This window comes from Geotrypetes seraphini, chromosome 10, assembly GCF_902459505.1.
Source record: "Geotrypetes seraphini chromosome 10, aGeoSer1.1, whole genome shotgun sequence".
Classification (NCBI taxonomy): domain Eukaryota; kingdom Metazoa; phylum Chordata; class Amphibia; order Gymnophiona; family Dermophiidae; genus Geotrypetes; species Geotrypetes seraphini.
In genome coordinates this window covers 81,295,599-81,308,413 of record NC_047093.1, presented here as the reverse complement: position 1 = coordinate 81,308,413, position 12,815 = coordinate 81,295,599, and the positions used below count along the sequence as shown (strand labels likewise).

At 42.2% G+C, this 12,815-nt stretch overlaps 1 protein-coding gene across 5 annotated transcripts in view; it reads right to left on the bottom strand.

The window, feature by feature from the left end:
- PTGS1 (prostaglandin-endoperoxide synthase 1) overlaps positions 1-12,815 on the bottom strand; it is a 125,987-nt gene that overhangs the window by 26,442 nt on the left and 86,730 nt on the right. For all 5 annotated transcript variants that reach the window (XM_033962228.1, XM_033962227.1, XM_033962226.1 and 2 more), the window contains 2 exons: positions 6,982-7,163; positions 4,596-4,679 (listed from right to left, as the gene is read on the bottom strand). In XM_033962228.1, coding sequence (XP_033818119.1) covers positions 4,596-4,679; positions 6,982-7,163 — 266 coding nt within the window. The remainder of the gene's footprint in view (positions 1-4,595; positions 4,680-6,981; positions 7,164-12,815) is intronic.

The following is a 12,815-nucleotide window of genomic DNA, read 5'->3' as shown; positions in this document are numbered from 1 at the left end:
GGTGCTTATATCCATCCTCTAGATATCACTCTTAGAAACCAAAAGTGAGCTTTGGACCCTTGCTGACTAATTAGGTGAAAGGCATTATCTTCAAGATAAACCTGAGTCCCTAAACTCTGTTTGCCAAATCCCTCCTCTGCCTGCTGACACCCTCCCCCCCCCATTTATTTTATGAAGCTTTGGTGTGTAACTCCTTTTGATCTTCTTGTGTTGCAACTAGCACAAGCTACATTATATCAGCTCTCTTCTCTCTTCTATACTCTGTATGTCATGCTTCACCTGAGATCATAAGCCCTTCCAAACTGAGCTTTGTAATGCATTGCATCAGTTTAGGTTCTTGTTTTTGACATTTCTCTGTGCCTGCTTACTCATATGAAAAATTGTATAGGCAGGTGGCACCTTATAGGATAACCAGTTTATTTCGGCATGAGCTAAGGTGCTACCTAAGGCCTCTCTCATTTTTATTATATCAGATTAGCCAATTTATTGACTAACCCTTTGAAAGTTTTTATCGATCCCTTGTGTATTTGTGGTTCTGGAAATGGCTTGTTAGAGAAAGAAGATCCTCAATTGCTGTCTAGAATCCTCTAGTACTATCTGGTAATTATTTTGCGTGATGATTTTATATATTCCCACATTAGTGGAAGATACATGTGCATATTCTTGCTTTGAAAATTAACCCAGAAGTGCCTGTACACAGGGCCATATCAAGCTTTAGTTGCATCCTGTGTGACTCACTCAGGCATCCCCTATCTCACCCACTTCACCATCAATAAGAGAAGACAGTGAGCTTGGAACAATTTTTGTGCCTCTCTGTATTTGCATGCTTTGTGGCTACTCTGCTCACACAGCCCTTGGTACAGTTCTGACACCTATTATTTTGAGCTAACATTTGCCTGAAAAATATATACATGCTTTTCAATGCCCCTCTAAACCTTACCTCCAAGTATGCCTCCCTCTACAGTGGGTAAAGGTTTATGTGAAATGATACTGCATACATCATCTTTCTCAAGTATAGGACTGGTATTTTCTGATATTGTATGATCCTTTCCTGACCTGAGGAAGGGGGTTTTATCTCCCAATAGCTAGGCAGGCAATGTATTAAGTTATTAAGTTAGTCCAATGAAAAGGTATCACCTTATCGCCTTTTTTATTTTTATACACCCATACGGACTAAGATGGGCATCTCCCTAGGGCCACGATAGGCACCTGAAATGTACACCAGCAAAATGCTTGTCTACATTTCAGATATATGCAGCCGCTGATCCGATCATGGCAAGGGAATCTCCCTGCCGCAATCAGATTAGTGGCTGCGGCATGAAACCCATGCTCCCCTGCAAAGACTACTGGCAGGAGGGATGCCCATCCCTCCTGCCGGAAATCCTGAAGTGCCCCACTCCCCTCCCCCCCCCACCGAATGTCCACGGCAGGAGGAGTGCCCAATTCCTCCTTCCACCATCCCCCAAGACATTCCTCAGCAGGAGAGAAGCCTCCCTGAGACATTGAAACACTCCAAGACATCTCCCGGAAGGAGAGAAGCCCAGTCCCTCCTTCCAGAACCCCTCCCCCTGAGACACCGATACTCTGACCCCCCCCAAACCCCTCCAGATACCCCCAAGTACCTTATTGAGTTGGTCAGCCAGAGAGATGCTTACTCCCTCTGGCCAGCATCCTTCAAGTCCAAAGAGTTTAGCCAATCTCGTTCCTGAATCATGGGGAGTAGGATGCCTAGGGAAATCATCCTGAACTTTTATTAGTTCAGGACCCTTAGACATAGGATGAGACAGAATCTACCTTTGTGATCAGGAAGTACTTAGAATAAAATACCTTCCTGTTTTCCCTTGGTGGAATGAGCTTGACTGTTAAAGGATGGAGAATTCCTTGATAAGCAACTACTGGTGATGAGCTTAACTTTGATACTCTCAGTGTGAAATTTGGTGGTGGTGTTTCCAGTTACAGGGTGTAACCTGTATGAACTATTTTGATAACCCACTGGTCTGAGATTCAAAGTGTCACTTTTCTTGAAAAAAATATCAGCCTCCTTCCTACCAGCAGGTTAATCAGAACAGCTACCTTTATGGTGGCTAATGCTCTCCAGTAACCAGTCCAAAGTTTGTTCCTTACTTTGACTGGAGATCTGCTGGGAATTCTGAGCCCACTGCTGCCATGAGTGGGAACAAGAGCTCTAGAATTCTGGGATGAACAAAAGGGTGGAGGGAACCTTTGCTTTTGAGAAAAATAGATATTCTTTTTTCCTCTGCCAGAGTACCTCCTGGAAAAGGAAGATAACCCAGGAATGGGCTGAGATAGTGACTTCATGAGGTCCACATCCTCTTTCCACCTTGTCTCCAAAAAGGTCTCCTCAGCACAGAACATCGGCCAGTTTCTCCTGAACTTCTGGTTCTAGATCTGAGGCACACATTCAAGCAAGTCTTCACATTCTAATAACCGTGGTGGAGGCCCTAGACACCATATCTCAAAAGCATCATAGGTTGCCCTGACCATTTGCTTTATGTTCTTTTGCTGTTTGCCCCGTTGAAGGCTGATGAACTTCGCCAGCTAGTAGCCAGAGTGTCTACAAACTCTGAAACACTGCTCACTAACTTCTGCAAGTGCATGCGCATGAAGAGCTGGTAAGAATGTTTGCAGGAAGTAAGTATAGCATTCTGAAAAATATTTCTACCAAAAGAATCCACAATCTTAGTTTCTTTCACAGGGGACACCAAGGAGTGAGTCTTGAAGCTTTTGACTCTTTTGAGAGCAGATTCAGTCACTATAGAATAGTGAGGAAACTGAAGCTTCTCAAATCCTGGAGTATTATGGACTCTGTAAGAGTTGACCTTCATGAACAGCCTGAAGGATTCTGTGCATTGGAAGAGAATCAAACTCAAGAATATCCAACAACTCAGCCCTGAGCTCATTCTAAGTTAGCAAATCAAATGGGATGGGCCATCTTCTTAAGAAAATCAGTGAAGGAGAGCTACTTAGGTGGAGACCTTCTCTTCTGATGAGGAGGGATCTGAAGAAAGACCAAGAGACCCCTCTTCTGAGAAGACCTGTAATGATTCTTCAGGCTTCCAGGAATGGTCCATATCAGACTTATAAAAATATTCCTCCTAAATGTTTGAGTTTGTGCTTGCCTTGGTGTGCTAACGGTCGGTCAAGCTTTGAGTATGGGTGCAGAGGAACAGATTATCTCATACCCTAAAGAAGCTTTATCCTCAAGGTGACACCACTTTGATGAGCATTGACTCCAACGCCCTGCAAGGCACCAGTATCAAGGACCATGCAACAGGCACGGTATGGGTTTCTAGGATGGGCTGATGTTTTGTTGGGCCTGATGTCAGAATTCTTCATGCTTCAACATTGCAACAAGCAAGGAGGAGCTGCCATCTCCTCAGACCTGCTCTTCAAGGAGAACTATCAGTAAGGTCTGGGTCTCATCCAACGCTGTCACATTCCTCAAAGTAGATGAGACTGAATTGATGGCTTTGTTTCAGCTCAATAAAGGCTCTCACATCTGTTTTGAGTCTTTGAAGGGTAACAAGTACTCAGAGCATGGACATTTCTTGAGTACTAAAGGAAATTGATACCGACGCTTCTTGGCCTCTGCCGGACACATGTCATCTGAGTCCATTGGCATCAATAAAGACAAACTCAAATCCTTCCTTGTTCTCTGAATGGAATCAGATAATGCTTGATCACAATGGCCACCACTGAAACTTGATATTGAGGCAGTTGGAGACCTCCTTGATATTGACGCATCCCAGTGTCCAATGAAGCTCCAGGAGCTATAAGGACTGATGTGTCCATTGCCGAAGTTGATGAACTTGATTTCTTGGCCCCCCAAATAGTTTGCAAGAAGGATTATGGTCTGGCCTCAACAGAGTATCTGTAAAGGACATATTCTTGGATCACTGAGAGCACTTTTTAATACTACTGAGAGTTTTAAAGGGCATATCTGGAAAAATAACAGACAAAATCAATGACTGGATTTTGCCATAAAATCTATCCCAACTGGGATGCATGAAGTCTAAGGAGGCCTAGTAAGCTACAGCAAAAAAAAAAAAAAAACCCAAAAAACCTTACAAAGTGCCAAAAAAAAACCTATGACACTAAAGAGGGTAGAAGGTACTGGCCTAATGCACTTATATGAGGAAAGAAAATTGCAGGAAAAATTGGTGAAAAAAAGCTGATATTTTAGAGATGCAAGCTGAGGGGAGATCAGAATTGTGACCTCTCTGCTTTGCATAAAAGAGAAGACTGGCTTAGACTAGCTTGGTCCCACAAGATGGCAGCCAGAAAGGTGCAAACATACATGGTTCATTACCCTTAAAAACTACTGTAGAGGAGTACCCGCACAGGGCTTTGTCAGATGATATCACCCATCAGTGTGGTACTGTCATCTTGCTTGTCCTCAGAGAAATATTCTAACAAAAAAAGGTGTGTTGGCTCACTGATTAAAATACTCTGTTTACTTACATGAAGTGATCTGAATGCCATCTTACATAGATATAGAATTGCAGCATTATGAAAAAAGAAACCATTTTCAAGTTCTAGGAATTTCAATGAAAGTAATAAAAATAGATACTCACCTGATATTTAAGTTTGCCATCCTTGAAAAGTCTTAGTGCATGCTGACGGTCCAGAGTTTCCCCATATATATGATTGAGGTCCACCTGCAAAGATACATGCAAAATCTTACCAGAAATGGCACAGTTAACTTTTGATCAGAAATGCCTCAGGAAAATGTTTTTGCCAAGACTTTAAAGTTATTTCTGGCGATCCTTCTTCCATTCAAATTGAATATCCAGAAATCTTCATTCCACCAGAGAATTTTGGTGATATAAAATTAATAGCATCATTAGTTGAAAAAAAAATGTAGCTCATTGGTCTACAGAAATAGGTAATAAAATCCCCATTAATGCAGGTTTGGGAACTGATCTTCACTCAGATTCTTGTAAAGATCTATTTGCTTCATTACGATAGGTAAACCATGTGAATCCCATTAACGGTTTTCAGAGCCATTTTCCAGAAGGAAAAGTGCAGAAACTACGTAGCTGTGGGCATGGTGGCAGTAATTCTTGTAGGGGAGCAAGAGAACTCTGCAAGCACAAGCCTCAAACGAAGAAGCTTAGTGGTTAGAGCCAGAGATCTGTTAAGTTGCCCAGTTCCAGGAAGGAGATTCTGAACTAGGGAGTTTCTGCAACCCCATCCTGGTATATTATGAGACATGAAGTGCTGGTTTCACTTGGTACTATACAGGTACTACATTTAGCACACTGAATTGGGATATACTGTAAATTCAATTACTGGATTATACAAAATGTCTCCCAGCTGGAGCTGGGTAATTGGGCAGCTCTGCAGAGGTGAGTCAAGAATCAAAGAAGTTGGGCAAGTCATTTTCACCCTCTATTGCCTCTGGTGCAAACTAGAGGTGCCAAGAGACAATGGATTTGAGCTATATATTTACAATTTTTTACATGTGAGGAAAGCTTCACAAATGGAAGTAGCAAAATTTTAAAAATATCACCTTCTTTGGAAGGACAGACAGAGAGAAGGCAGTATTAGGCCACTGTTCAGAGGAATTTGTCCAGGAAACATAATAGCTAGCTGGGTAAATACTTCCCATCATTTAGTATCCCCATATATATATTTATAGCAGTGGGTTTTCAAAGGGAAGATTTTCAAAATGAAGCTTAGCCCATGTTTTCAAAATGAGGCTCTATATCAGTGGTTCCCAACCCTGTCCTGGAAGACCACCAGCCAGTCAGGTTTTCAGGATAGTGCTAATGAATATGCATGGAGCAGATTTGTATGCCTGTCACCTCCATTTTATGCAAATCTCTCTCATATTACAGAGTGACTGTGTATAGAAAATAGGAGTATTAATTCAGATTATATATAGTAGGTCATTTTCAAAACCTATTTACTCAATAAATAAGCAGTGTGAAAAGTATTCTCCTGAACAAAAGTATGCACGAGACTCAACAATGTGTGAGAGAAATAGGACAGCTCGGAGGCAGAGCTGTGTCAAAAGAAGCATCTCCCCTTCTCCCTCCATGCTCTGACATCTCCTTTCCTTCCTTTCCCTCCCTTCTGTCCTTCCTGATGATCGTTCCCTCTCCCCCCCCCTCCCCCACAATGCCCTGGTATCTCTTTCCTCTACTTCCCTTCATCTCTCCCTCCCTCTCCATGCTCTGGTATCTCATATGTTCCCCTTTCCCTCTCTCCTTTCTCCATGGCCTGGCATCTCCCTTCCTTCTTTTCACTCCCTCCTTTCCTTCCCCATGGTCTGACATCTCTCTTTCATCTCCTCTCCCTTCCCTTCCTTATCTCTCCTTCTCCCCAATCAGATGCAGCATTTCTATCAATCTCCCCTCCTCTCCCCTCCCTCTCTTTGTTACCCTCCAGTCAACAGTGCAATGTTCATATTTTGCTGCTTTTTCCAGAATTGGGCCTTCCTCTCTGTCAGGTCCTGCCTTCACGGAAACAGGAAGTACATGGGAAGGCTCGATGCCGCTAAGAGCAGCGAATTGTGAACATAGGCACCGATCCTTGGAGCAGTCGTCGGAGCACTCCCTTATGTGATGCACCTGGGGGTGATACACATACACATACTTGGTAAGCCACTGTTCGGACTGGTTCAGTTTTAAATGTTTATTCGTAGATTCTAACCTCTTAAAATATTCAAATTTAAATCTAAGTGCAAGCTTGAAGGTATTTGCATCTAACCTTGCTCAAAAATTAGAGAAATATGGAGATTCAAGTGGAATTCAGTCTGGATCCAGTTTATCCTAGTCAATCGATTCATGTTTTGTTCATTTCTGATATCTGGTCCTATATCTCTATCCCTTCCTCTCCACATCACTTCAGGCATGTTTTTTTTATTTTTTTTAATTAATCTTATATTTCTTCTATCCTTATTATAAACCCAAGAACTCTCCTAGAATCAAATAAGCAGAGACCATGTTGACTTACCCCATGCCCCAACCCTTTAGTAAATCCACGACCCATTCTTCCATATGTCTTGAAAAACTGATGGGTAAAATGTTGAGCGAAGAATGCAAACATAAGATTTGACCCCTGAGGATCAGGAATGAATTGTTTTCTTAGCAAAAACTTTTCTGCAATGATCCAGGGATCAGGAAGTTGCTTCTTTCCTAAAAAGAATAAGCAAGCATAAGGGACAATATAAAAGTTTTCTACAAGAGATCTTGTGGTTTTTATGATGGTGGGGAGGGGGGAGGTCAATCATTTTCTCCATTCAGAATTCATTATTTACTCCAGGAGGAATTGTGCATAAAAAAAAAAAATTAAAATTCTGCACTCTTTAATTACAATTTCCTTATGTAGAATTCCCCATTATGAAAGCTGGCATCTCCCCTAAGCATTAAATACTGCCCTCCCCCCCTTCCAACCACCACCACCACCACAGCATCAGTTTCTCATATACCTTCCTGCAGACCTCCACTCCATTCCCATGGCACACACACATACATACCCCTCATATATCATACCTCAAAATAGCCCCCTCATTCCCGCTTCCACTCATTCCATCCATATTTATTCCAGGCCCCCTCCTTGCATATATAACACACACAAACCACCTTTTTACCAGACATCCACATGCCTCGTCCACCTTTTTTCACAGCCCCCCCTCCTTGCTCCAGGCCCCTCATTTACTCCATCCACATTTTATGCCCCTCTACCAATGCTCCCTCTAAGGATTGGCTGGGTACATGCACATATTTTCTCATGAATGCAACAAGTTCTATCATAAAAGTTTGTGTGAGCAGCAAGTTCATAAAACCAGTAATTTTCCAGATTTGCAGGTATTTTTGTGAGCATGTAAAATCTGTGAGTGATGCTCCTAAAATGTATGTAGAATGCATCAGAGGAAATCACTCTTCGAATCCACCTTCGAGTTTCAAGGCCTCAAAATTTGGAACTGCCTCCCAACCTGCTTACATCAGACCTCCTCCTAGCTTCAATTTAGGAAGTTGCTAAAAATGCACCTGTTTTCATTATATTCTTGCTATGATTTATAAAATCTCTGTTGCTAACCTTATTAATCTTATGTAAGCCACAATGATTCCCAGTTGACATTTGCAGGGTATAAGAAACAATATGGTATGGTATGAGTGATTGCTCACTAATACCAGTTTAGAGAGAACATAGCCCTTCACTCTATCCATCCATATTTATTCCAGTCCCCTCCATGCACACACACACATACACACACAAATGTGCATACACACCAACCACCTTTTCCAGCCCCCCTCCCCCCATATACTGTACACACACATGCCTCAGCTACCTTTTATTTCAGTCCCCCTCATGCTCCAGTTTATAATCAACAATATATCACATAAGAACATCAATAGTTTGGAATCATTGTAAAAGTGACATAACAGGAACATAGAAAAGTAATGACCATAGGTATTTTCAGGGAAAAGTAGCATGTACTCACCTTCAAATCTCTTCACGGCATCCTTCCTCCCCTCTTTCCACTATCCTGGCTCTCGAGTACTCACTCCACCAGATCCACTCAGAAATTTAAACTATCCTTCCCATCTCTAAATGGCATTTCCCATACAGGAAAACTTGGAACATCCCTCCTCTTCAGGATCACCGAGCTGTGGAACAGCTTCTCCGCCCATCTTCGGAGTTCGACCTCCCTCCAACACTTCAGAAAACATCTGAAAACCTGGCTTTTCTCCAAAATGTAACCACCCCCCCATCCCCCATTATTCAAAGCCCTCTTTCCTTCCTATCTAACAGCCCTTCTTCCTCCCATTGGAGTTCCTTTCTCTATTTTAATTCCTGTAAACCGTGTCGAGCTCCACTTCCGTGGAGATGACGCGGTATATAAACCTAAGGTTTAGTTTAGTTTTAGTTTAGTACTTTTGGCTGCGTGTTGTGCTGCTACTCCCCTCTTTCTAGATAGGCATGGGTCTGCCTGCTGTATCACATTATGTAGATAATTTCTTGTGACTCATTGCATTGGTACAGCGTGCATGCTTCTTGCCTTGTTAACATTTATTGTACTTAATATACCAAACTCAATAAAATTTTTTGAACTAAAAACAATACATCACATATTCAATAAAAGCTATCTTGCCTCCTACCCTACTGACCATTCTTATTTTACTCACATAAATGCATCAACAAATCACTGTGTCTTCAACAGTATTTTAAAGATAGCTCTAATCCTGCATAAACACAGCTGGCCTGGCAATACATTGCAAAATTTCACCCCCTGCTCTCCTTCCCTGGCATAGAACATAGAATTCCCAACCCTCGCATGCATCGCATCCCTCTCTCTCTCCATTGATAGTCTCATGCCATTTTCAGATCTGAATTCCCTCCCTGGACAAAGCAACTCTAACAAACCTTGAAAGAATCCAGGGGCTTTATAGCACAGAACCTGATGAACTATCCATAGCTTACCTAGCAGTGCGTTCACTGTCTTAATTCCGGCGTGCATCAACTAGATGCAATACTTGTGAGAGATAAGTGACAGGTGGTTCAGGTTTAAAAATAGCATTAATGGTCACAGCTTTCAAACCTTTCAAATTCTCAAAAGGTGGCCTAAAGTTTGGCACCAGGATGATGCACACTAAGAGCCAGATTCTCCAAATGGCGCCTGTTAGGTATAAGGAAAGGAATGCGATGCCTAACTGAAATTTGTGCAGAAGACAATTTGTTTTAATTGAGATTAATTGCCATCTTAATTTAAAACATCATTAAAACTCAAATTTAAAAATGATTTAAAACATTAATTAGAGTTCCACGCAAATTTCAGTTAGGCGTCGCTAGGTGCTTGGTGATCCCTAAACCCAGGCACCTTAGCCATATCTGGTGACGCCTAACTGAAAAGTAGGCGTGATTAGGAGCAGAGCATAGGCACGGTTTGAGGGAGGCCCTGTATTGTAGGCTATAAAATCCCTGGCTCAAATTACAGATTTGTACATTATAGGCACTTATGGCACCTAACTCAAATTTAGCACCACTAAGCACAATTCTATAAGTGAATTCTATATTTGAATGATATGCAGTAGATGCCATTTTTTCTAGGCTCCTATGATCTGGGTGTTAATTATAGAATCTGGTCCTAAGTGCAGATTCTATAGTAGCAGTTGTACACACAAGGTCCATTATAGAATACTAGTGTTAAGTCTGCATTTATGCATCTAACTTTAGTCATGAGCACTTACATTACCCTAATGACTGGCATAAATGCTCATATCTAACTATATTCTGTAACATACGTTACTATTATTTTAGGTATTTATATATCACCCATCAAAGTTATCTAAGCAGTTTACAAACAGGTACTCAAGCATTTTCCCTCTCTGTCCTAGTGGGCTCATAATCTATCTAATGTACCTGGGGCAATGAAGGATTGAGTGACTTGCCCAGGGTCACAAGGAGTAGTGCGGGATTTGAACCCACCACCTCAGGGTGCTGAACCTGTAGCTCTTAACCACTCCACCACTCCAGGCACATCATCAACTCAATCATGCCCCTCCCATGGAGATCTGTAGGTGTTATGTGGAACCAGGAGCTGATTATTGCTGCTATTAGCTCATGATTGTTGGGCAGTCGCTTTGCCGCTATTGCTCTCTTTAATCTGGTGCAAGGTAAAATAACATTATTACGCCGATGACGCCAAACTAAGCAATGTAGTGGGCAAAAGCACAACAGACATAAATTCAATGTCCGACAACATGATGCACGACCTACTCCTACTGGAGCGCTGGTCTAGGTCCTGGCAACTCAGCTTCAATGCCAAAAAATGCAAAGTCATGCACCTGGGCAGCCAAAATCCATGCAAGACTTACACCCTTAATGGCGAGATCCTAACAAGAACTGAAGCAGAACGAGACTTAGGTGTGATCGTCAGTGAGAACATGAAGACTGCCAATCAAGTGTAGCAAGCTTCATCCAAGGCAAGGCAAATCATAGGTTGCATACGCAGGAGTTTCGTCAGCCGTAAGCCTGAAGTCATTATGCCATTGTATAGATCCATGGTGAGGCCCCACCTGGAATATTGTGTGCAATTCTGGAGGCCGCATTACCGTAAGGATGTGATGAGACTGGAGTCGGTCCAGAGAATGGCCACCCGGATGGTCTCGGGACTCAAGGATCTCCCGTATGAGGAACGGCTGGATAAGTTGCAGCTGTACTCACTCGAGGAACGCAGAGAGAGGGGTGACATGATCGAGACATTCAAGTATCTCACGGGCTGCATCGAGGTGGAAGAAGATATCTTCTTTTTCAAGGGTCCCGCGGCAACAAGGGGGCATCCGTGGAAAATCAGGGGCGGGAAACTGCACGGGGACACCAGGAAATTCTTTTTCACTGAAAGGGTGGTTGATCGCTGGAATAGTCTTCCACTTCAGGTTATTGAGGCCAGCAGCGTGCCTGATTTTAAGGCCAAATGGGATAGACACGTGGGATCTATTCACAGAGAAAGGTAGGGAAGGGTCATTGGGGTGGGCAGACTAGATGGGCCGTGGCCCTTATCTGCCATCTATTTCTATGTTTCTATGAGGGTGTAGATGGGCTAGAGTAGGTTTTAACGGAGATTTCGGCAGTTGGAACCCAAGCACAGGTAGAGCTTTGGATTCTTGCCCAGAAATAGCTAAAAAATTTAAAAATTTAAATTGAATCAGGTTGGGCAGACTGGATGGACCATTCGGGTCTTTATCTGCTGTCATCTACTATATTACTATGTTACTATGATGGACTCATAATATGATGGACTTTATTATGATGGACTTTTATTATGATGGACCTTTGTTGTTATGTTTGCTGTTCACTGGTGTGAAGGCAGTTTCTCCTGTTTGTTTCCAAGCAGTCTTGTTAATCAGGCTCAGAGGTTCTCAATAGGGTCGAGATCTGGGCTGTTTCCTGGCTAATCCAGCAACCTTGCTCTCCTTGAACCAGGTGAGGCATTTCTTGGCTGCAGGGCATGGGGTGCCATCCTGTTGAAAAATTAATGATCGACTGGCACCAAAGATGTCTCTGGCTGAGGGCAGAACCTTGGGCTGAAGGACCTCCGTTATGTATTTATCAGCATTAAACATGCCATCAAGCACCTGCAATTGACCCGCAACATCTCTGGACATTACAGCCCCACACCATCACATTCTGAGGATGCTTCACGGTGGCACCCTCTTGTAAGGTAGTACACTCTTGCAAGCAGATGTGAGACAGTAATCAAGACTAAGGGATATCAAAAATGCTACTAGTGAGACTGCTGAAGTCATTGGACAACTAGACAAATTATCATTATTAGCTTGGGTATCTTACGAAAAGCATTATTTTTGTGAAATGTTTATGCTTTATTAAAACTTGCTGTACCACTTAAGTATACGACAGATCCAAGCGGTTTCCAATACAAATATAATGTAAAAGGAACTCCATTGATAATAGGAAAGACACAAATATTATGCTGGTCTTGTTAAGTGATAAGAGTTCTTGTTATTTGTCAAATGTATGCATTAAATACAATTATGATGTCATAGCCATGATTTTTTTAAAGCCTCGTGCCTAAAATGCTAGGTGTTTCCACAATTTTGGCCACTAGTGTATAAGGGATGGTTTTACATCTGTACTCAGGGAAAGATCAAACAGGAGATTTGGGAGTTCCAGAGCATTCCTTATTTATTTCTCTTTATCAAGCAAGTTTTAGAGGTGGTTGAGGACATTTCATTTTACTACTCAGAAATAGCTGAAAAACAGCGTCAAAAGATCTCCAGGGATAATTGGGTGCTGAAGCATGTCCAGTTAGTTGCAAAATAATG